This window comes from Macaca thibetana, chromosome 17 (assembly GCF_024542745.1).
Source record: "Macaca thibetana thibetana isolate TM-01 chromosome 17, ASM2454274v1, whole genome shotgun sequence".
Lineage (NCBI taxonomy): Eukaryota > Metazoa > Chordata > Mammalia > Primates > Cercopithecidae > Macaca > Macaca thibetana.
In genome coordinates, this window is record NC_065594.1 from 57174853 (window position 1) to 57200297 (window position 25445).

General features: G+C 35.9%; 1 protein-coding gene and 1 pseudogene across 19 annotated transcripts in view; one reads left to right on the forward strand and one right to left on the reverse strand.

Annotated features, from left to right (window-relative positions):
• The window catches only part of MYCBP2 (MYC binding protein 2), a 1055480-nt gene that overhangs the window by 192995 nt on the left and 837040 nt on the right, over window positions 1-25445 (reverse strand). For all 19 annotated transcript variants that reach the window (XM_050766397.1, XM_050766404.1, XM_050766398.1 and 16 more), the window contains 4 exons: window positions 23481-23639; window positions 16970-17174; window positions 9949-10094; window positions 9216-9317 (listed from right to left, as the gene is read on the reverse strand). In XM_050766397.1, the coding sequence (XP_050622354.1) occupies window positions 9216-9317; window positions 9949-10094; window positions 16970-17174; window positions 23481-23639 (612 nt within the window). The remainder of the gene's footprint in view (window positions 1-9215; window positions 9318-9948; window positions 10095-16969; window positions 17175-23480; window positions 23640-25445) is intronic.
• On the forward strand, window positions 16823-16954 carry LOC126940923 (uncharacterized; annotated as a pseudogene).

Here is a 25445-nt window from a genome sequence, read left to right on the forward strand (position 1 = left end):
CACACTATAATAATGGAGACTTTAACACCCCACTGTCAACATTAAACAGATCAGTGAGACAGAAAGTTAACAAGGATATCCAGGAATTGAACTCAGCTCTGCACCAAGTAGACCTAATAGACATCTACAGAACTCTCCACTCCAAATCAACAGAATATACATTCTTCTCAGCACCACATCGCACTTATTCCAAAGTTGACCACATAGTTGGAAGTAAAGCACTCCTCAGCAAATGTACAAGAACAGAAATTATAACAAACTGTCTCTCAGACCACAGCGCAATCAAACTAGAACTCAGGACTAAGAAACTCACTCAAAACCGCTCAACTACATGGAAACGAAACCACCTGCTCCTGAATGACTACTTGGTACATAACGAAATGAAGGCAGAAATAAAGATGTTCTTTGAAACCAATGAGAACAAAGATACAACATACCAGAATCTCTGGGACACATTTAAAGCAGTGTGTAGACGGAAATTTATAGCACTAAATGCCCACAAGAGAAAGCAGGAAAGATCTAAAATTGACATCCTAATATCACAATTAAAAGAACTAGAGAAGCAAGAGCAAACACATTCAAAAGCTAGCAGAAGGCAAGAAATAACTAAGATCAGAGCAGAACTGAAGGAGATAGAGACACAAAAAACTCTTCAAAAAATCAATGAATCCAGGAGCTGGTTTTTTTGAAAAGATCAACAAAATTGACAGAACGCTAGCAACACTAATAAAGAAGAAAAGAGAGAAGAATCAAACAGAAGCAACAAAAAAACATAAAGGGATATCACCACGGATCCCACAGAAATACAAGCTACCATCAGAAAATACCATAAACATCTCTACGCAAATAAACCAGAAAATCTAGAAGAAATGGGTAAATTCCTGGACACATACACCCTCCCAAGACTAAACCAGGAAGAAGTTGAATCCCTGAATAGACCAATAACAGACTCCGAAATTGAGGCAATAATAGCCTACCAACCAAAAACCGTCCAGGACCAGATGGATTCACAGCTGAATTCTACCAGAGGTACAAGGAGGAGCTGGTACCATTCCTTCTGAAACTATTCCAACCAACAGAAAAAGAGGAAATCCTCCCTAACTCATTTCATGAGGCCAGCATCATCCTGATACCAAAGCCTGGCAGAGACACAACAAAAAAAGAGAATTTTAGACCAATATCCCTGATGAACATCAATGCAAAAATCCTCAATACAATACTGGCAAACTGAATCCAGCAGCACATCAAAAAGCTTATCCACCATGATCAAGTGGGCTTCATCCCTGGGATGCAAGGCTGGTTCAACATACACAAATCAATAAATGTAATCCAGCATATAAACAGAACCAAAGACAAAAACCACATGATTATCTCAATAGATGCAGAAAAGGCCTTTGACAAAATTCAACAGCCCTTCATGCTAAAAACTCTCAATAAATTTGGCATTGATAGGACGTATCTCAAAATAATAAAAGCTATTTATGACAAACCCACGGCCAATATCATACTGAATGGGCAAAAACTGGAATCATTACCTTTGAAAACTGGCACAAGACAGGGATGCCCACTCTCACCACTCCTATTCAACACAGTGTTGGAAGTTCTGGCTAGGGCAATCAGGCAGGAGAAAGAAATAAAGGGTATTCAATTAGGAAAAGAGGAAGTCAAATTGTCCCTGTTTGCAGATGACATGATTGTATATTTAGAAAACCCCATCGTCTCAGCCCAAAATCTCCTTAAGCTGATAAGCAACTTCAGCAAAGTCTCAGGAAACAAAATCAATGTGCAAAAATCACAAGCATTCTTATTCACCAATAACAGACAAACAGAGAGCCAAATCATGAGTGAACTTCCATTCACAATTGCTTCAAAGAGAATCAAATACCTAGGAATCCAACTCTCAAGGGATGTGAAGGACCTTTTCAAGGAGAACTACAAACCACTGCTCAGTGAAATAAAAGAGGACACAAACAAATGGAAGAACATTCCATGCTCATGGATAGGAAGAATCAACATCGTGAAAATGGCCATACCGCCCAAGGTAATTTATAGGTTCAATGCCATCCCCATCAAGCTACCAATGACTTTCTTCACAGAATTGGAAAAAACTACTTTAAAGTTCATATGGAACCAAAAAAGAGCCTGCATTGCCAAGACAATCCTAAGCCAAAAGAACAAAGCTGGAGGCATCTACCTGACTTCCAACTATACTACAAGGCTACAGTAACCAAAACAGCATGGTACCGCTACAAAAACAGATATATAGACCAATGGAACAGAACAGAGTCCTCAGAAATAATACCACACATCTACAACCAACTGATCTTTGACAAACCTGACAAAAACAAGAAATGGGGAAAGGATTCCCTACTTAATAAATGGTGCTAGGAAAACTCGCTAGCATACGTAGAAAGCTGAAACTGGATCCCTTCCTTACACCTTACACAAAAATTAATTCAAGATGGATTAAAGACTTAAATGTTAGACCTAAAATGATGAAAACCCTGGAAGAAAACCTAGGCAATACCATTCAGGACATAGGCATGGGCAAAGACTTCATGTTTAAAACACCAAAAGCAATGGCAACAAAAGCCAAAATAGACAAATGGGATCTAATTAAACTAAAGAGCTTCTGCACAGCAAAAGAAACTACCATCAGAGTGAACAGGCAACCTACAGAATGGGAGAAAATTTTTACAATCTACTCATCTGACAAAGGGCTAATATCCAGAATCTACAAAGAACTCAAACAAATTTACAAGAAAAAAATAACCCCATCAAAAAGTGGGCAAGGGATATGAACAGACACTTCTCAAAAGAAGACATTTATGCAGCCAACAGACACATGAAAAAATGCTCATCATCACTGGCCACCAGAGAAATGCAAATCAAAACCACAATGAGATACCATTTCATACCGGGTAGAATAGCGATCACTAAAAAGTCAGGAAACAACAGGTGCTGGAGAGGATGTGGAGAAACAGGAACACTTTTCCACTGTTGGTGGGAGTGTAAACTAGTTCAACCATTGTGGAAGACAGTGTGGTGGTTTCTCAAGCATCTAGAACTAAAAATACCATTTGACCTAGCCATCCCATTACTGGGAATATACCGAAAGGATTAAAAATCATGCTGCTATAAAGACATATGCACACGTATGCTTATTGCGGCACTATTCACAATAGCAAAGACTTGGAACCAACCCAAATGTCCATCAATGAGAACTGGATTAAGAAAATGTGGCACATATACACCATGGAATACTACGCAGCAGCCATAAAAAAGGATGAGTTCATGTCCTTTGTAGGGACATGGATGAAGATGGAAACCATCATTCTCAGCAACCTATTGCAAGGACAAAAAACCAAACACTGCATGTTCTCACTCATAAGTGGGAACTGAACAATGAGTACACTTGGACATGGGAAGGGGAACATCACACACCGGAGCCTGTCGTGGGGTGGAGGGAGGGAGAGGGATAGCATTAGGAGATATACCTAATGTAAATGACGAGTTAATGGGTGCAGCACACCAACATGGCACATGTATACATACATAACAAACCTGCACATTGTACACATGTACCCTAGAACTTAAAGTATAATAAAAAAATAACAAAAATTAAAAAATAATTTTTTTTCTAATTTGTAACTAATTTTTTTCCTATGAAAATTGAATGTTTTATTCTAGAAAAGCTGTTGTGGATTTTTCCCAGTAATAATCCAAGTTTTGTGATTAGCATGCCAATGTTGTAAGAAAAGTAATTAAGTCAAGGCCAGAGCTGAAAGAGAATCAAGCTCAAAGAAAAGTATAGACTACTAAATAGTCTCCCACCACCACCACAATCACCAGGAAGCATTTATTTAGGGATTATTATATGCTAGGCACTTTTACCCGTATCCCTTAATCCTCATGAACATCCTTAGGTAGGTAGGTAAATTTATCCCCATTTTGAAGGTAAGAAAACTGATGTTCAGGGTGACTAAAATTCCAAGGTCATATATAGGTGGCAAAACTTAAAAAGCCAGGATTTGATCCCAAGTCTAATAACTGCAGAACAGATGCTCTCAACCACCATACTCTATAGTGAGGCTAACCATATAACGTACTACCCAAATGAGACTCTACTGAGAGTAAAAAAGGGCACTATTAAGAAATATGCCTGGACACCTATAAAATGGGACTCTCCCAGTTAAGCCAGGACATGGGTTTAGCCCATCCACAGCTCATAATTATGAAACTTGGATACTTAGAAGAAAGAAGAAAAAGCTAACATTATTGGAGTTTAATTTTCCTTATGAAACAGAGTGCTGATAAGGAATATAAAGATTAAATCATTAATATAATCATCCATTAGTTCTTCTGATGACTTCAAGAGCCCTACTTAAGAATTTCACTGAATAAGCACTTCACTTACACAGTTAAATTAATACATTAACCAACCCAATATAATCTAAAAAATTATCACAAACCATTGAACTAAAATCTATAAATGAATACTATTAATACCTAAAAAGATAAACTGAAGAAAAAAATTAACTAGAATATTAATAACAAAGATTTAAAATTAAAGACAAAGTTCAAAATTTATGAAAAAGCAGTAATAACATTGCTTTTTTGGGTTTCAATAGCTCATTCCATTATAGGAGACCTGGTGTGATAAAACAGTAACTAAATTATGTCAACAGGCCTGAGGCTGTCTGAGCAAGGCTTTAGTACAAGAACTAGAGCCCACGCTGAGTTCAGGGGTTCACACCTGTACTCCCAGCACTTTGGGAGGCTAAGGCAGGCCGATCACCTGAGGTCAGGAGTTTGATACCAGCCTGGCCAACATGGTGAAACCCCTTCTCTACTAAAAATGCAAAAATTAGCCAGGTGTGGTGGTGCATGCCTATAATCCCAGCTACTTGGGAGGCTGAGGCAGGAGAATTGCTTGAAACTGGGAGGCAGAGGTTGCAATAAGCCGAGATCGTACCAGTGCACCCCGGTCTGGGCAACAGAGTGAGACACTGACTCAAAAAAAAAAAAGAACTAGAGCCCAAAGTTCTGATCAACTATGAAAAATTTAGATCAGACTTGGTAAATAAGACAGAAAAGTCAAGTAAAATAATCTAACATAATCTAATTCTTAAATTCTGAAATGTTAACACAGGTAAAAGCCAATTACTAGCAAGTATAATTACTAACATACTACTAAATTATTAGTTTCTAAAAAGTATCAACAGGCCAAAGAAATAAAAGACATGTATGTATGGCAATTGGAAAACTAAAATTTTATTTGACGTTTCTATTCCTTATGGGAGCAAAGCCAATACCATCTTTTCTAGCACAGTGCCAGAGAAGAGCCTTAGAACACTGTGCAAGTGACTCAAATCTGTTTCCAAGGCCCTTGACCCATAAATTCTGATTCATTAGGGCCAGGTGTTTCTGATACAGAAGGTCAATGGATAAAACCGCAAAGTGCAAACAACTGACTTAGCGTACTAAGTCTCACACTTTGGGACCATCAGAATCACCTGGAACACTATTAAAGCACAGTTTACTGGCTGTACTCCTCCAGTTTTTGCTTCAGTAGAGATCTGGAGTGGGGCCTGAGTACTCGTAACAAGTGCCCAAGTGATGCTGGTCCCTTTGAGAACAACTTGAGAACCATGGCCCAAAAGTAATGAAAAGCACAGCACCTGAAAGAGATTCCTCTATCCAATTAAAATAAAAATCTTTCTTAAAAAGCAAAGGTAAGCAAACTATAGATGCCTTAAACCTAATCAGTATTTTTTTTTTAAATGGCTTTAGTTCTAAAACGTAACTTTTACTCTATTTACACACTAATATGCTTTTTGGAGAATATTTAGGAAACAAATTGTAAAGAAGAAAATAAAAAATCATCTATAAACTCATCTGTCAGGAAAAAGCATTGTTAATATTTTGGTATTTATCTTTCTTGTTTTATCCCTATGGGAGTGTGGGTATATCATATTCATCTAATTTTGTTTTCTTATAAAAATGTGTTTTTAAATAAAATTGCTTAATGGAGTCCTAAGAATAATATAAAATCATAAAAGTGTCATATCACAATAGTTTTTTAATTACTTAATACAGTATAAGGATTTTCAAAGTCACTGAATGACTCTGAAGTTTGATTTTTTAAAAAATGAATACACAGTTAGAATTCTTGTCCAAATGCAAAAATATTTGTTTAAAATAAAATAGGCTGGGCGCAGTGGTTCACACCTATAATCCCAGCACTTTGGGAAGCTGAGGTAGGTGGATCATTTGAGGTCAGGAGTTCGAAACCAGCCTGGTCAACATGGTGAAACCTCGCCTCTACTAAAAATACAAAAATTAGCTGAGCATGGTGGAGGGCACCTGTAGTCCCAGCTACTCAGAAGGCTGAGGTAGGAGAATTGCTTGAACCTGGGAAGGGGAGGTTGCAGTGAGCCAAGACTGTGCTGCTGTACTCTAGGCTGGGCAACATAGCAAGACTCCATGTCAAAATAAATAAATAAATAAACAAACAAACAAAACATACAAGCAGGCATCACTTTGCATAGTGCTGTGTTAACTGAAACACAGGCACATGGGAACTCTGTCCTCCTTTTGCATGATTCTAGGTAACTGTGTTGACTGTGAAAGGGGAGGACATGGTTCCAATGTGCACAAATTTCTGTTAATCTCAGTACCATGGAAAGCAAGGACTGCCATAATTGAGGTTCACACTGAAGATTCCACTCATCAAGAAAAGATATTCACTACATATTGTTTTAACAAACATGAAGGAGGGTGATCTGTATAAGAAAGAGTTCTACCAAAAAATAAGGACAAGACAAAATTTATGTGCACCAATAATCTGAATAAAGTGTTTCTACAGATGTTCTACATATTTAGGACTGCAGATGAAACCTATTTGTCACAAAATATACACTAAGTGCCTAGCACCTCAATCTATCTTTGGAAATTCTGATACAACAACATAATTTCTTTAAATATTTAACTAGTTGAAGATTTTTTTTAACTTTAAAGGGTTAGTGTTTACAATTATGTTTCACAGGTTTATGTCAAATTTAAAAATAAATGGCAAAAAAATATTCCACAATCACCAAGTTATGTCAAGTTACCAATGCACAATTCAATGTTCCTTTATTTCCTATATGCACAAAAACACTATACCTAGCGAAGAATAGCTTTTTTAGGAGGGAAGAGAAAAAGAGTAACAAGATAAACAGCATTTGGCAAGTAATTAACTGTGAATAATTAAGTGCAAGGATTTGCTATACTGTAGTTTAAACGTAAGAGACAGCTGCATTTTGTAGGTCCATTCATGTCGCTCAACCTAATATTTCTAAAGAAAGAAAAAACAGGTAGTGAATAGATATAATGATAACTAATCTTAAAAAATTATATCAACATAAAAAAGTATTAATTACCACATGTCAGAAACTTAAATCTATCCTGTTTTGTAGGAAACATTTAACATGCAATTTTCCCACATACTTATATAATGTAAATACTGACAGTATCTATATTAATCTCATTAAAATATCCTTTAAAGAACATTATGCAAGCAAAGCCAAACAATAGTAAATTTTCACCTTTTCAATCAACTTCACTTATCAGATGCTATGAAGAACACTCTTCATATGCCAAGTATGTTTTACAATCTAAGTTTAATAAAACTAGAATTCACCATGTGTGTCATACATTTTACTACTTATTCCATATATTAACAAAAACAATGGCTAGAAAAAAATGTATAATGATGGTTAAATGGGTAAAAGGTTTATTTCACACATCAAATATCATGCCGTATCTAATAAGCATTTAAAATATGCAGTATCAGTAAACATTTCTAATCAAAATTTTGCCTAGTGGAAGAATAAAATCATAGACCTCCATAACAATTTGTCTTAATCGTACAAAAAAAAAAATTTACTGAGCAAGGAAATCTTTAGTAATACATATACTTATCTCTGCGTATTCAAATACCAATTATAACCACAGTTAAAAATTTTTTTGTTTGTTTTCTTTTGAGATGGAGTCTCACTCTGTCACCAAGCTGGAGTGCAGTGGTGTGATCACAGCTCACTGCAACCTCCACCTCCCGGGTTCAAGTGATTCTCCTGCCTCAGCTTCCTGAGTAGCTGGGACTACAGGTGCATACCACCATGCCCAGCTAATTTTTTTGTACTTTTAGTAGAGATGGGGTTTCACCATGTTGGCCAGGATGGTCTCCATCTCTTGATCTCGTGATCCGCCCAACTCAGCCTCCCAAAGCACTGGGATTACAGGCGTGAACCACCATGCCTGGCCAGTTAAATGTATTTTTAAGCTAAGAAATTATCATAAACAATGAGGAAAAGATAAACAATAGACCTATCTTTGTAAATAAAACCTGCAGACCTGCCATCTTACCCTTCCTGTATATAACTAGAACGAGCTTTTTCCAAAAAAAGACACACGAAAGCATTGCACTGATCTGGAGGGAAGCATAGTAGGACTATGCCCAAATGATAAGGAGCATAAAAGAATAAGAAAACAGGGGAGGCCGAGACGGGCGAATCATGAGGTCAGGAGATCGAGACCATCCTGGCTAACACGGTGAAACCCCATCTCTACTAAAAAATACAAAAAAATTAGCCAGGCGAGGTGGCGGGCGCCTGTAGTCCCAGCTACTCGGGAGGCTGAGGCAGGAGAATGGCGTAAACCTGGGAGACAAAGCTTGCAGTGAGCTGAGATCCGGCCACTGCACTCCAGCCTGGGCGACAGAGCGAGACTCCATCTCAAAAAAAAAAAAAAGAAAGAAAACAGAAGTGAAAAGACTAAACTGAATTTTGTTCCACGGTCAAATAGATGAGTCCAAAGTCTGGGTGAAGGACAAGTTGTGAGAATATCTATTTTTAAAAAGTAGCCATTTCTAATAGTTACTGATACTTGGCAGACGGCACAAATCTTAATATGGTGACTTACACCATAAATACTCTGCTGAATTAAACGTATGCTACTAGCACAATTATAAATACCTTCAACATATGTTATTAGAACAATTATGAATACCTTGAATATTTTCACATTATATTCATGAGTTATCAGAATATTACTAATTTTAATTTTGATGATTTCTTACCCAAAATTAGTTTATTGTGTGAACTTTTCAGTGGTTTCAGGATAGGGTAGGAAAGTGGATTTTCATGTACTTTTTCTCTGTAGCTACATCTTACCTCTTCCTTCCTCTAATCTGTGCCTTCTGATTACACGTTGCCGTTTTTCTTCTTGTCGTAACTGAAGGTGCTCTTCAATGTTAACCCCGGGCACTGGGACAGCTAGAGGATTGGCCAAAAAAAATAATAACAACATACATGTTATATAATAACTATAACAGAACTACTTAAAATTCAAGAAAGAAAAGATAGCAAAAACATTGTCTAAAACACACAATATTTTTACTTTAAGAATTCTTAGCCAAAAAGGGAAAAAGAATCTCATTCTGGATAGGCATGGTGGCCCACACCTGTAATCCCAGCACTTTGGGAGGCAGAGGCGGGCAGATCACCTGAGGTCAGGAGTTCAAGACCAGCCTGGCCAATATGGTGAAACCCTGTCTTTACTAAAAATACAAAAATTAGGCATGGTAGTGGGCACCTGTATTCCCAGCTACTTGGGAGGCTGAGGCAGGACAATCACTTGAACCTAGAAGGCAGAGGTTGCAGTGAGCTGAGATTGAGCCACTGTACTCCAGACTTGGCAACAGAGCAAGACTCCATCTCAAAAAAAAAAAAAAAAGAATCTCATCCCTTAAACAATGTCATATTGTCAGTTACCATAAGAGCAGTATTGCATACATTAATTATTATCTTAATTTTTTAACATATACCTAAAAGAAATTGTTTAAACTCTCAGACTTAATGAGTTGAAGACAACTCAGTGTAGCATAGTATAATCAATCAAAATTACCTAAAAGAAGATCTAAAGGTATCATTTCTTTCACTGCATCAAGAATTCCTCTTTGTCTTGCCTCTTGACCATCTAACTCTCTTGCACAGGCCTTGCAACATCCACACACAGCACAACCAGATTCTCCGGAACCACAACCACAGATCCTAGGGGGGGAAAAAAAGACAACGGAGATATTCATAATTTTTCCTTAAAACTCTTTTCTATAACTCATTTTCCACATTTTTGAAATTGTTAAATGAGTAAGCAATGAAATCACCTCTTTAGATCACGATTGCTCATTTTAAAGAAAGGGTATAAATAGCAGAATAATTAAAAACAAGACTCTGATTAAGCTCCCAATAGGCATAATTGGTATATTTCTACAGAAAATACACACAGATTCAACTATCATCAAAGTCACTATTTTAAAAACAATGTTTTCAAAGTTTTTTTTTGCAGTTAGTGAAGCACCAGAAGCTTTAGGATTAAGCGACCAAGATGGGTTGGTTAGCTAAAAACAATCAAACAATGTTGCTGTCCAGCAGATAAGTAAAGGCAGGTGTTGGTAGCCTTCAGCAAGAAAGCCTAAGCTTGCCAGCTTCATGTAATATTTTCCCATTCCCTATTTAATATGGTGTTGGGAAAACTGGCTAGCCATATGCAGAAAACTGAAACTGGACCCCTTCCTTACACCTTATATAAACATTAACTCAAGATGGATTAAAGATTTAAACATAAGACCTAAAACTAGAAAAACCCTGGAAGAAAACCTAGGCAATATCATTCAGGACACAGGCATGGGCAAAGACTTCATGACTAAAACACCAAAAGCAACGGCAAATGAGATCTAAGTAAACCAAAGAGCTTCTGCACAGCAAAAGAAACTATCATAAGAGTGAACGGGCAACCTACAGAATGAGAGAAAATTTTTGCAATCTATCCATCTGACAAATGGCTAATATCCAGAATCTACAAAGAACTTAAACAAATTTACAGAAAAGCAAACAACCCCATCATAAAGTGGGCAAAGGATATAAACAGACACTTCTCAAAAGAAGATGTTTATTTATGCGGCAGAACTTAAACAAATTTACAAGAAAACAAACCACCCCATCAAAAAGTGGGTGAAGGATATGAACAGACATTTCTCAAAAGATGACATTTATGCAGCCAACAAACATGAAAAAAAGCTCATTATCACTGGTCATTAGAGAAATGCAAATCAAAACCACAATGATACCATCTCACATCAGTTGGAATGGCAATCATTAAAAAGTCAGGAAACAACAGGTGCTGGAGAGAATGTAGAGAAATAGGAACGCTTTTACACTGTTAGTGGGAGTGTAAATTAGTTCAACCATTGTGGAGGACAGTGTGGCAATTTCTCAAGGATCTAGAACTAGAAATACCATTTCACCCAGCAGTCCCATTACTAGGTATATACCCAGAGCATTATTAATCATTCCACTATAAAGACACATGCACATGTATGTTTATTGCAGCACTATTCACAATAGCAAAGACTTGAAACCAACCCAAATGCTCATCAATGATAGGCTGGATAAAGAAAATATGGCACATATGCACCATGGAATACTATGCAGCCATAAAAAAAGGAGGAGTTCATGTCCTTTGCAGGGACATGAATGAAGCTGGAAACCATCATTCTCAGCAAACTAATCCAGGAACAGGAAACCAAACACTGCACGTTCTCACTCATAAGTGGGAGTTGAACAATGAGAACACATGGACTCAGGGAGGGGAACATCACACACTGGGACCTGTCGGGGGGTGGGGGCTAGGGGAGGGAGAGCATTAGGAGAAATACCCAATGTAGATGACAGGTTGATGGGTGCAGCAAACCACCATGGCATTTGCATACCTATGTAACCAACCTGCATGTTCTGCACATGTATTCCAGAACATAAAATAACAACAACAACAAAAAGGAAATAAAAATATCCACACATTGGAAAGGAAAAATAAAATACATATATATACACACACATATATATACACACACACACACACGTCTCCTTCCCCCTCTCTTCTTTACATGCCATCACCTCCCATTCTCTCCTTTTACAGAGTCCAATTACCTGTTCTTTTTCTCCTTCGTCCCTTTCATATCAATTGTGAACCATATGGGGTATTCGTTGACAAAGACACTCCCAGAAACTGACTTGGGGTCAGGGAAACTAACTTCTTAGCCACATATTTTGTAGAAGGCATAGCTTTAATGTGGTTCATCGAATCAGTCCTTAAAACTTTTGACAGCCTTGTTGAACCCCAGGTTATACAGATTTCGTAAGGTACAAAAGGAAGAACATACCTGGCAGCAGTTTAAAAGACGTAGCTAGACACCTGTGAAATGTGTCACTTTTAAAAGCAAGCATTACAAACTATTTGGAAGATCACTTACTACACAGTAAAAACTATGATACATAATATGCCAGATTGACACTAATTTTAAGATAGTATTTATGACACCAATTCTTCTCAAAATTTTCCAAAAAATTGAAGAGGAGAGAACACTAATTCATTCTTTGAGGCCAGGATTACCAATGTCAGGCAAAAGATGAAGAAAAAGAAGAAGAAAGAAGGAAAAGAAGGAGAAGGAGTAGAAGAAGAAGGAGCAGGAAGAGGAGAAGAAGGAGGAAAAGAAGGAGGAGAAGGAGAAGAAAGAAGAAGGAGAAGGAGAAAGAGAAGAAAGGGAGGAGGGAGAGCGGGAGAGAAGGGGGCGGAGGAGGCGGCAGAAAAAAAACCCTACAGACCAATATCCCGTATGAATAATGATGTAAAAATCCTCAACAAAATACTAACAAAATAAATTCAGCAGGATATTAAAATAATTATACACCATAACCAAGTGGGATTTACTCCCAGAATGCAACAAACGAAAATCAATCCATGTAATATAACACATTAACAGAATGAAAGAAAAGAAATACACGCTCATCTCAATTGATGTAGAAAAAGCATTTGACAAAATTCAATGCCCTTTCATAATAAAAACACTTGACAAACTAGGAATAGAAGGAAATGATCTCAACATAAAAACCACACATGAAAAACACACAGTGAACATCATAATGGTGAGAGACTGAAAGTTTTTCCTTTCTAATATCAGGAAGAAGACAAGGATGCCCACTTTGACCACTCCTAAACAGCACTAGAAGTTCTAGCCAGAGCAATTGGACAGGAAAAGAAATAAAGGTCATCCAGAGTAGAAAGGAAGAAGTAAAATTATCTATGTTCACAGATAATACAATCTCATACATAGAAAACTCTAAGGATTCCACTCAAAAAAACCAATAGAGAAAATGAATTCAGCAAAGTAGGAAGATACAGAGTCAACACACAAAAATCAGTTGTATTTCTAGGCACTAACAATGAACAATATGAAAAGGAAATTACAGAAACAATTCCACAGCATCAAAAAGAATACACTTAGCAATTAACCAAGGAGGTGAAATGAGAACTATAAAACACTGCTGAAAGAAATTAAAGATGACATAAATAGAAACACATCTTATGTTCATGGATTAGAAGGCTAATGTTTTTAAGATGTTCATACTACCCAAAGCAATCTACAGATTCGTTGTAATCCCTATCAAAATTCCAAAGATGTTTTTTACAGAACAGAAAAACCTATCCTAAAATTCATAGAAAATCTGTAGGGACCTCAAAGAGCCAAACAAGCTTGAAAAAGAAGAACAAAGTACTCATAGTTCCTGACTTCAAAACTTACTACAAATCTACAGTAATCAAAACAATATTTGGTGTGGCACAAAGACCGTCATACAGTCCAATGGGATAGAATAGACAGCTGAGAAACCTTCCTTCACATATACGGTCACATGATTTTTGACAAAGGGGCCAAGATGATTCAATAGAGAAAGGATAATCTTGTCAATAAACATTGCTGGGAAAACTGGATATCCACATGTAAAAGAATGAATCTGGATACTTCTTTAACAGCATATACAAAAATTAACTCAAAATGAATCAAAGACCTAAATGTAAGACCTAAAACTATTAAAAAAAAAAAAAAAAAAAAAACCCTTAGAAGAAAAGATACAGTAAACCCTTCACAACACTAGATTGGGAAATAATTTCCTGGATATTACACCAAAGGAACAGGCAACAACAACAAAAAAAACAATAGACAACTAGACTTCATGAAAATTTAAAAAATTTTGTGCTTGAAAAGACAAAGTCAACAGAGTAAAAACATAACCCACAGACATGGCTTTTCACTTTCATATCATATATCTGATAAGGAATTAATATTCAAACTATATAGTTTGAACAAAAAGAAATCGACAACCCAATTCAAAAATGAGAAAGGACTTGAATACAATTTCTCTAAAGATCTCCAAATAGCCAACAGGCATATGCAAAGATGCTGAACATCAATAATCACTGGAGAAATTCAAATCAAAACTATAATGAGATACTACCTCACACCCATTAGGATGCCACTACCAAAATAACAGATCATAAGTGTTAAGAAGAATGTGGAGAAACTAGAACATCTGTACACTATTGGTGGGAATGTAAACTGGTTGGCTGCTGTGGAAAATAGTGTGGCAGTTCCTCAAAAGATTAAAAATAAAATTACCATATGGTCCAACAATTCCACTTCTGGGTATATACCCAAAGGAACTGAAAACAGGGTCTCAAAGAGCTCCTTGTACACTCATCTTCACAGCAGCATTATTCACAATAGCTACAATGTGGAAGCAACCCAAGTGTTCAGCAGTGCGTGAATGGATAAGCAAAATGTGGTATATATGTACCATAGAACATCATTCAGCCTCAAAAAGCAAGGATGTTCTGATATATGTGACAACCTGGATGAACCCTGAGGATATTATGCTAAGTGAAATAAGCCAGTTCCAAAAGACAAATACTCTATGATTCTCTTTATACGAGAGGTACCTAGAGTAGTCAATCATAGAGGAAAGAAAGCAAACAGAATAGTGGATGCCAGAGGCAGGGGAGAGGGAAGAATGAGTAGTAATTGTTTAATGGGTACAGAGTCTCAGTTTTATAAGATGAAGAGTTATAGAGATGGATGGTGGTAAGAGTGGCACATTATGAATGGATTTAATACCACAGAACTGTCTACTTAAAAATGGTTAAGCTGGTCAATTTCATATTTATTTTATCATAAGATATGTAGTCACAATTTTATAATAATTGAAGTCAGCTTAATAGTCCTTAGTATTCTGATATATTCAGTTTGCTTCATTAATAAAGCAATTATTATACTTGGTTAGTATTGTCCATGTAAGTCTATGAATAATTGTTATAAACTATATGTCTCTGGAAGAAAAATATGAAGAATAATTAATTTCAAAAGGGACCAGAGAATTTATAGATTTTGTTCATGATATATACTAGCTGCTTAAGTTCAGAGAGTAGGGATATTAAATTTTATTTTTATTATATATTTTTTGAGATAGGGGTATTGCTATGCTGCCGAGGCTGGTTTCAAAGTCCTGGCCTCAAGTGATCTTCTGGCCTCAGCCTCCCAAAGTGCTGGGATTACAGACATGGGCCACTACACCCAGCTAACACTGAATTTTAATGGAAATAGTGTTGGAGAGATCCAGGAGAATAAATTTCAATTCCAACACTGTTAAAAAATAATCAGAATCTATCTGCATCCTAATTAAATTTAAAAATAAAGAAGTTAGGTGCTTAAAAACAGAAAACAGAGCCAAACATAAAGCACGACAGAATAAATATTATCCTTTGATAAAGATGACTGTTTATTGCTTACACTAATAATATAAAGAAAATTTGTTTTTAAAAAATCATATCTCAGCCGGGCGCGGTGGCTCAAGCCTGTAATCCCAACACTTTGGGAGGCCGAGGCGGGCGGATCACAAGGTCAGGAGATCGAGACCACAGTGAAACCCCGTCTCTACTAAAAATACAAAAAATTAGCCGGGCGCGGTGGCGGGCGCCTGTAGTCCTAGCTACTCAGGAGGCTGAGGCAGGAGAATGGCGTGAACCCAGGAGGCGGAGCTTGCAGTGAGCCGAGATCGCGCCACTGCACTCCAGCCTGGGCAACAGCGTGAGACTCCGTCTCAAAAAAAAAAAAAAAAAAAAAAAAATCACATCTCAGCAGCCTTAAAGAAAAGGCCTGTTATATATGACCTATCTAACTATGATAGGCCAAACATAAACTCAGAAATAAACGCCTATTAGATCCAGACAGTATTTGGGAAGAAGCAACTATTACCGAGTTGCCAAAGAGGAAGGTCAAGATGCAGGGATGGCTGTCTTCCTTCTGGGCTTCTCTTCACAAAATTTTTTCTACTCCCCCAAATCAGCCAATTATCAGAAAGCTGGTCTTACAAAGAATATCCCATTATGTTACAGTGACTATAACTAGCAATGTATAAAACAAATTCAAAATTCTTCCTAACATCTTAGCAGAAAACCTGCATTATTCTTCTGCCAAACTTACATATTAACTTTAAATTTAAATTTACAATAATATAGAACCCTGAAAAATGTGGTCCATTGAGAACAAGGATAAATATAACAGGTATGATGTAACTTTAGAAGCATACAAAATTTCTAAAATTATAAATGGTAAATTTAATTTAAAACAAAATTATATATCTAATCAAGTACTCTATATGATATTGATAATTTTATTTAGAAAAGATTCATGTTCAACAAAAAGAAATAATAATAGATATCTGGCAGTAAATAGGCTTAGAAAAACAATACAAATAGAGGCACAGCCCCAAATCTTGAAAAACTTATGACCTGTTTTTAAATAATGGTTTAAATGAATCAAATGAAAGAAAGCCAACCTTAAAAATGACACTAAAATATAAATTATTATAACAGAAAACAATTAAGAATTATACTTTCTTGGCCTTTTGGCTAAGATCAAGTGAAGATGCCATAGTGTCTTTAAGAAAAAAATATTAATAGTAGAGTATACTCTGGAACGATTTTGCAAAGAAATGTGTTCTGCACATGTTCTTTAGTAGGAATCACTCTCTCTTACCCTCCAGGGACTCTGTCTGGCCGTCCACTACTGACACAGCTGGCTCCATAACCTGTACAGTCTCCACAGACAGTGCAAACCATGCACTGCTCCAGCTTCCATTTGTGCATGCCTGGAGGGCACATCATAGACTTCTCATCTTTTTCATCTAGTTCTTCTTCCAGGTCTTCATCCATTGCTGTTGCCATATTTTCAACTCCAAACCCTATTTGACAGATCAATTTATAATTGTCATACAGATTACTTTCATGTATAAAAGATGGATAACTATATTTCCCAGTTTAAAAAATAACAGCATGCTAATCCAAGCAATTATACAAAGAAATGCTTAAATTTGAGTAACAAAAATAAATTTTAATTTACAGACCACTAATAAACACTCTCCCCATTTCATTTCTGCAAAAGAAGGCAAGGAAGGCTATTATCAAATGTCTCTTGACTGTTACCATCTGCCAATCATACTTTTAAATCTTTTCCTGTTTTCCATCCTCACTACCAACACTTTCATTCAACAGACCAAAGAAAGCCTCCCCACCATGCTCCACGCCAAGAGTCCCCCACTCTAGATCATCCTCCTACTGCCACCAATCCTCCTCCCAAAGCACGTATTTGATCCCACAACTTCATAATTTACAAACCCCCAATGACTTTCCAAGGTCTTCAGAAGAGCAAAACTCAGCAAGATGCAGTAGGCACAAGATGGCTCCTAATTTTCTCCAATCTCATTTCTTTTCCCTCTGCTCTCCAAATACTCTGTGTCCTTCCATATGCTCAGGGCCTTTGTTCATTCTTGCTCCCTCTGCCTCTTCCTTCCTCATTTACAAGATGCCTCTGCCTATCTTATCTAGCAGAGAAACTTCAGCCTTCAAAAATTCAGCTCAGAAGTCATTCCCTATGAAAGCACTTGCTACCTTTTCCAGGCAGTCAGTCACTACCTCCTTAGTGCCTGTTTATACCTCGCTTACAACTTTTTAAAATGGTGTTACAATTCATTCATCTTTTTTTTTCTAAATTGAACACCTACTATACTCCAGGGATTCCTTCATGGCAAGAAATCAACAAACCTTTTATAAAGGGCCAGTAAATAATTCAGGCTCTGTGGCCCATACAAATCCTTGTCACATTTTTTACAATCTTTACAATGTAAAATCAATTTTTAGCTTGGAGGGCTATGTAAAAAATGATATCAGGTTATATACTCTGCAGACCTCTGCTCTAGAAACTGAAGACTGTTAATAATGAGCTGTTATAAAGCTTATAATATAGAGAGAAAGACAGACATTAATCAAATAACCAAATAAAAATGTAAACTACAACTGATAGGGTTTTTAAGGAACACTGTACAATAGGACCATATGATGGGAGAACAAATCTGTGGGAGTCTAGTAATTATTTTTTATATTTGACTTTCCTAAAGGATCTAAGTTATGAGGTTATGTCTTGCTCATACTATCTCTTATTCTTAGTCAACCTTATTCTCCTACACCTATAACATCCACTTAACATATAGCTATCACTCAATACAGGTCTATCTAATTAAGAAATAAACTCATAGCATATGTAGCCTTTTGGGGTTTTGCCACTTCTAATCTATGGGCAAGCAGAAAAATTAGACAACCAAGCATCAGATAGCTATATCTAGGATTAAAATAAGGTGATCCTGAAGGAAGCCTCAGTGACTATTTTTAATAATCATAGCTAAAATGTACTGAGCACTATTGTAACTAGCTCTATAAGCATTACTCATTTAATCATTCCAACAGTACTGGAACTATTATCCTCAAATTAATCTTTACAGTCAATGGAATCTCAATCACAATGTCAAGCAGATAGAGTTGGTTCTGATTTATATGGAAAATAAAATCTCCCACCTGGCTACATTCATCAAAATTTAAAAAGAAAAAGGTTGGAAATTTTGACATCAAAGTTTCGAAATTATGTATAACAAATGAAACTTTAAACCACAGGTTAGTCAAAGATATATAAAAATAATACGCAAAAAAAGCTCCTACAAATCAATTTTTAAAAGTAAGTAAAATAAAGTTTGAAGAGATGTTCAAACTCAGTATTAATAACCAAGGGGATGAAAAATAAAAGAAAAATGAGAGACCTGGCAATTCTACTCCTAGGTATATACCCAAAAGACATGACTAAAGACTTTCACCAAAAGACATTTACTAGAATGTTCACAGCAATATTATTCATAATAACCAAAACTGGAAACCATCCAAATACCCAAATACTAGAAAGAATTTTAAAACTGTAGTATCTATGTATAATTTAATAGAACAAAAATGAACAATCTATAACTACTTGTAACAATATGTATGAACTTCATAAACATAAAACAATGAAAAGAAACTGGACACAAAAGAGTTCATACTGCATGATTTCATTTATATGAAGTATAAAAAGAAAACTAATTTATGGTAATTAACTGGGAAGCAGACAGGAACATAAAGTGGGGCTTTCTGGGGTGCTGGTAATATGTGGTTTCTTAATCTGGGTGCTGATTACATGAATACAATCAATTTGAGAAAATTCATCAAGATACTATGTATACTTTCCTGCATGCATATTATACTTCAATATAACAAAAAATTACAATAAGATACCATTTCATAGCCACCAAATTGACAAAAATCAGTCTGTCAATATCAAGTACTTGACGTGATGTGGAAAATTCAACTCTACCGGTCAGAGTATAAACTGCTACAATCTCTTTCAAGAAAAATCCAATAAAACTGAAATCCACAACAGAGCAATCACACCAGAGAAAGTCTCAAACGTTTGCCAGGAAACATGTATAAAGCAGGTTTTAAACTAATTTATAACAATGAAAAATTGGAAATAAGCCCATCCATCAACAGGAGAATGGATACACTATGGCATGTTCATTGTGTGGTATATTACACATTAGTTAACATAAATCATTTAAATTTATATGAACCAACATGGACAAATTTCTAACAGAATGATGAGGAAAAAAACAATTTGTAGAAAAATATAAATAACAGATTAATACTTACAAAAACACATAAAACAGTAGTATATTTTTATGTGTAAAAGAGATAGGATTATGCAATATTATTTTACACATAAAATATAAAAGAACACGTAAAAATATATAAGAACATGACTGAACATATACTTATCAAAGTCATGATCACGGTTAGCTCTGGAGAGAAATGGAATATGATAATAAGCCTTAGAAGGGGAATATGGGGCACTTGAATCTTATCTGTGATTTTTTTTTTAACTGAAAAAAAATGACAAGACATGGTACATACACAATTTTTTAATACTTCAATATTTTCTGTACTTTCCTGGTTTAAATAAACTTTTAAAATATTCCTTTATGTTCTTTTAAAATTGATACATAACTGTTGTACCTATTTATGGCATACATGTGAGTTTTCATACATGCATCCAATGCCTAATGATCAAATCAGGGTAAGTGGGATCAAGTCGGGGTAACTGGGATAGTCTAAGTGCTCTCTTCTAGCTATTTTGAAATATACAATATGTTGTTGTTAACGATATTCACCCTACTCTGCTCCTGAACATTAGAACTTATTCCTTCTCTCTGATTGTATTTTTGTACCTATTAACCAACCCCTCTTCTTCGCCCCCTCTCACTATCCTTATAAGCCTCTGGTAATCACTATTCTATTTACTACCTCCATGAAATCAATTTTTTAGTTCCCACATATATTTGTCTCTCTGTCCCTGGTTTATTCAGTTAACTTCATGTCCTCCAGTTCCATCCATGTCGCTGCAAATAACAAGATTTCATTCTTTTCTTAGGGCTGAATAATATTCTATTGCATATGTATCACATTTTTCTTTACCCATTCATCTGCTGATGGACACTTAAGTTGATTCCATATCTTGGCTGTTGCAGATACTGCTGTGATAAACATGAGAATGCTGGCATCTCTCTGACATACAGATTTCCTTTCTTTTGGATACATATACCCAGAAGTGGGGTTGCTGGATCATGTGGCAGTTCTATTATCAGTTTTTTGAGTCACCTTCATACGAATGAAAAATCTACGTTTTCCCTAGTTGCTGTACTAATTTACATTTCCACTAGCCATGTATGAGCATTCCCCTTTCTCCACATCCTCCCCAGCATCTGTTATGACTCTGCAATCAGTATGCATTGTATGTGTCTTACTTTACTCATCTGCTTTCTAATTCATTACTTACCAAGAGGGTACGTATCATTCCTATTAAAAAAATCTTTTAACAATTTTACTTTGATTATTACAAAATTTCACTGAAGAATCTAGAACACAAGTGTAAATTTATGCTCAATTTTCACAAAAGAGTTTCAGAATAATGAGGAAACAATGTTTTTCAGTTCAGACTTCTTATAAAACATAATCTGAACATACATTTAAAAAAAAAACTGATTCTCCCCTTTGTCCTAGCAGTTATTGTCCAAAACAAGTTCACTAATTTAGCAAATCAAAGTATTTCCATTGTGAAGTAATCCATTTCTTTCTTTTGTTCCTTCTTCATTTGCCAATATATTCTAATAACTTGCTCATTTTTAAAGTGATGCATTTTACATACACACACAGACACACAAATAAGGCAAAGACAAAGAAGGTTGGGTTCCTGAGATCCACATGAGTCTGACATCAAAGCCTCAAAACAGAAAAACCAGGTTCTGTTATTTTATACAGCATTAATCCTCGAAATTATTGGTACTTTAACTAAAGTTCAATGCTTAGTTCTAATAATATATATGTATTGTTTTATTCTCTTGTCCATACAAAATTTAAAACAGAAAATCAGAAATTGCAGTGAAAGGTATAAACATGATAGCAGCTAGATGTAAAAATTGAAGGCAAGAAGTAGACATGCTATTTAAAACCACAACAACAAAACAAGACCACAAAATACAGGGCAATCAAAGGATAACGACCTTCGTTCTCTTCAATGGCCTGAGGGTTGGGGCAAAGGATACTGTGAAGAAGATGTGTCTACAATTTAGTCTTTTCTTGGTTAAGTGTCAGATATTCATAAGGATCACTCTTAGTTGTCAAGAACAGGTTAAATTACAGGTAGCATGTGCTTTTAAATGGGATGATAATATTTGCCAGATAGACTACTGTCAAAAATGGTTACAATTTCAAACGTGGTATAAAAGCAAAAAGTTTGGAAAAGACTTTTCTGGGGTAATGTAGTCATCAAAGATGCTAAGTCAAAGAAGCATTATTTTATGTAGAATTTAGAAGATGATTTGAGTAAGCCAGCTCATTTGCTCAAAAATCAAAAATCTAAAGTATATTTGCTTTTCTGGTGATATTTTATCGTAAATATTATCAAATAAATAAGAAATTCAGTGGTTTTCCTAATTCACAAGTATAAAGTCAAAGAGCCACTCAAATCCAATTAAAAAAAATGTGAAAAATATCTGAATAGACATTTTTCAAAAGCAGACATATGAATGGCAAACAGGTATATGAAAAGGTGTTCAACATCACGGATCATCAGAGAAATGCAAATCAAAACTACACTGAGATATCATCTCACCCCAGTTAAAATGGCTTTTATCCAAAAGACAGGCAATAACAAATGTTGGAGAGGATGTGGAGAAAAGGGAACACTGGTACACTGTTGGTGAGAATGTAAATTTAGTACAGCCACTCTGGAGAACAGTATGGAGCTTCCCCAAAAAACTAAAACTAGAACTACCATATGATCCAACAATCCCACTGCTATGAATATACCCAAAAGAAAGGAAACTACTACATCAAGGAGATATCTGCACTCTTATGTTTATTGCAGCACTATTCACAATAGCCAAGATTTGGAAGCAACCTAAGTGTCCATCAACAGATGAATGGATACAGAAAATGTGGTACATAAACACAATGGAGTACTACTTAACCATAAAAAAGACTGAGATCCTATCATTTGCAACAAGATGTAACTGAAGGATACTATGATAAGTGAAAGAAGGCAGGCATCAAAAGACAAACTTCACATGTTCTCACTCATTTGTGGGAGCTAAAAATTAAAATAATTGAACTCATGAAGATAGTACAATGCTGGTTACTAGAGGCTGGGAAAGGTAGTCGGGGAGAGTGGGTGAGAAATGGGATGGTTAGTTGGCATAAAAACATAATTAGATTCAAGAGATTACTATTTGATAGCACAGCAGGGTGATTACAGTCGGTGACAATTTGTTGTACACTTTAGAACAACTGAGGGAGTACAATTGGAATGTTCATAACACAAAGAAAGGACAAATGCTAGAGATGATGGAGACACCATTTACCCTAATGTGATTATTATACATTGTATCAAAATAACTCATGTACCCCATACACATACCTACTATCTATCCACCAAAATTTTTTTAAAAATTTAAATAGGAACAAAAAGAAAAAGAAGAGCCACTCATTTTGAAAAGAACAAGACTTTTCACTATGTTGTTCTGAAAAACTAATGAATAGACAACACAAATTGTAATATCTAAGAATTAAACACCTACCTTTCCCACCTTGGTTCATGGCACCAGTGTCTCGTCCACACTGTCCTTTATTATTTACACCAAATGTCCACACTTCTCCGTTCTTCATTAAAACACAAGTGTGAGCTTTGCCCATAGCTACCTGAGTTACAAAATGGCCCTTCAAATCAGTTACCAAACCTAAAGGAAAGAAACAAATTTACTAAACACAATAAAAAGGCCCTTCTGAGCCTAGTAAAAGAACTACCTCAATACAGAACTGTTTATTTCTGGGGCAAAATAACTTAACAAAATGAGAAATAAGTAGCCAAAGTCTGGCAGAGTATCACTGAATTAACTTTGTAACATTGTAATGTAGCTTCAATGAATCCTAAAACGTTATCATCCAGACTTGGGGCATAACTTTACTGTAGCTTTCTCTCAAGCTTACTTCTGCTGAATGCTTCCTCCAAATGGTAACCCCTCTCCACAGTACTCAGAAGGGTCAGAAAATCTCAAACTTTTCTGGTCTAAGCACAAAGGAGTCCATAAATAATTTGTTTTACCTGCTTTGACCTGCCTCAGCAAAACAAAGTAAAATAATTGCCATAGTGTATTGACATGAAATTGTTTTTGTAGAAACTAGTGAGACTTTCCAAACAGTATTTTTCAATCCTTTTCAACCTACAATGCTTTCTTCCATAATCCAATACACAACTATTTTCTAAACTTCACTTATCCATATATTATTTTTATTATACTTGTCATATCCAAGTGCCACTCATATTATCTATTTAATATGTTTTGTATCAACTCTAAATTGATCGTAGCATCTTCCACCTTATCAAGTAATAATAACATTAATAAAGATTATTGACTATTTTTCCAATATACATTAAAATAAAAACACGTTTTCAAGTATTTGTTTTAAATTACAAATAATATCAATCTCACAGTATGCTTTGGGAAAACTGTTCTACATTATTAGCTCAGATATCACCACCTTGAGGTGGCCTTCACTTTCACCTTACACTAGCTTAGGTCTTTTTGTTAATTATACCTCAAAAATTTCAACTTTTAATATCTAGCGCATTTGAAAAAGGTTAAGTGTATGTGTATGTATATATAAAACAGTAGTTATTTATTATTAACAGTACTAGCTGACATGTTTTGAGACCTTACATGATGTGCTAAGCATTTCTTAAGCTCAACCTCCTATAATCTTCATAACAACCATATGAAGTAGGTGCTATCATTATTTTTTGCAGGTAGAAAAAAAACAAAAAGAAAACTCTTAAACGTTAAGTAAACCGATACCCAGTTAAAGGTTAAGAAAACTGTTACCCAATTAAAAGTGTTGGTGCCAGGGGCTGGGTGCGGTGGCTCACGCCTGTAATCCCAGCACTTTGGGAGGCTGAGGCAGGTGGATCACTTGAGGTCAGGAGTTCGAGACCAGCCTGGCCAACACAGTGAAATCTCATCTCTACTAAAAATACAAAAAATTAGCTGGGCGTCGTGATGTGTGCCTATAATCTCAGCTACTTGGGAGGCTGAGGTGGGACAATCGCTGGAACCCAGGAGGCAGAGGTTGCAGTGAGCTGAGATTGCGTCACTGCACTCCAGCCTGGGGGACAGAGTAAGACTCCATCCCCACCCCCACCAAAAAAAAAGTGTTGATGCTAGGATCTGAGTCTATGTCCATAACCATTCAATGCCACTTCCCCAACATTTAAGTCCTCTAATACCCAACTGTCCTTCAGATCCTTAAAAAGGCAGTAACCAGGTCTGACAGGTCTGTCAATCACTGATGTATCATCCATGCTCAATAAATATATGTTGAAGATATATACAAGTTTCCATCAGCTCTGCCCAGTGAATGTTAGTAAGCAACAATTATTCTGAATATTATTTTTAAAGTGTACAAGAGCCCACTCCCAAATTCTGATTTACTCTGATAGCTGCTTCCAAATGAGAATCTAAATATTATAGCATTAAGCCAGTTCACTT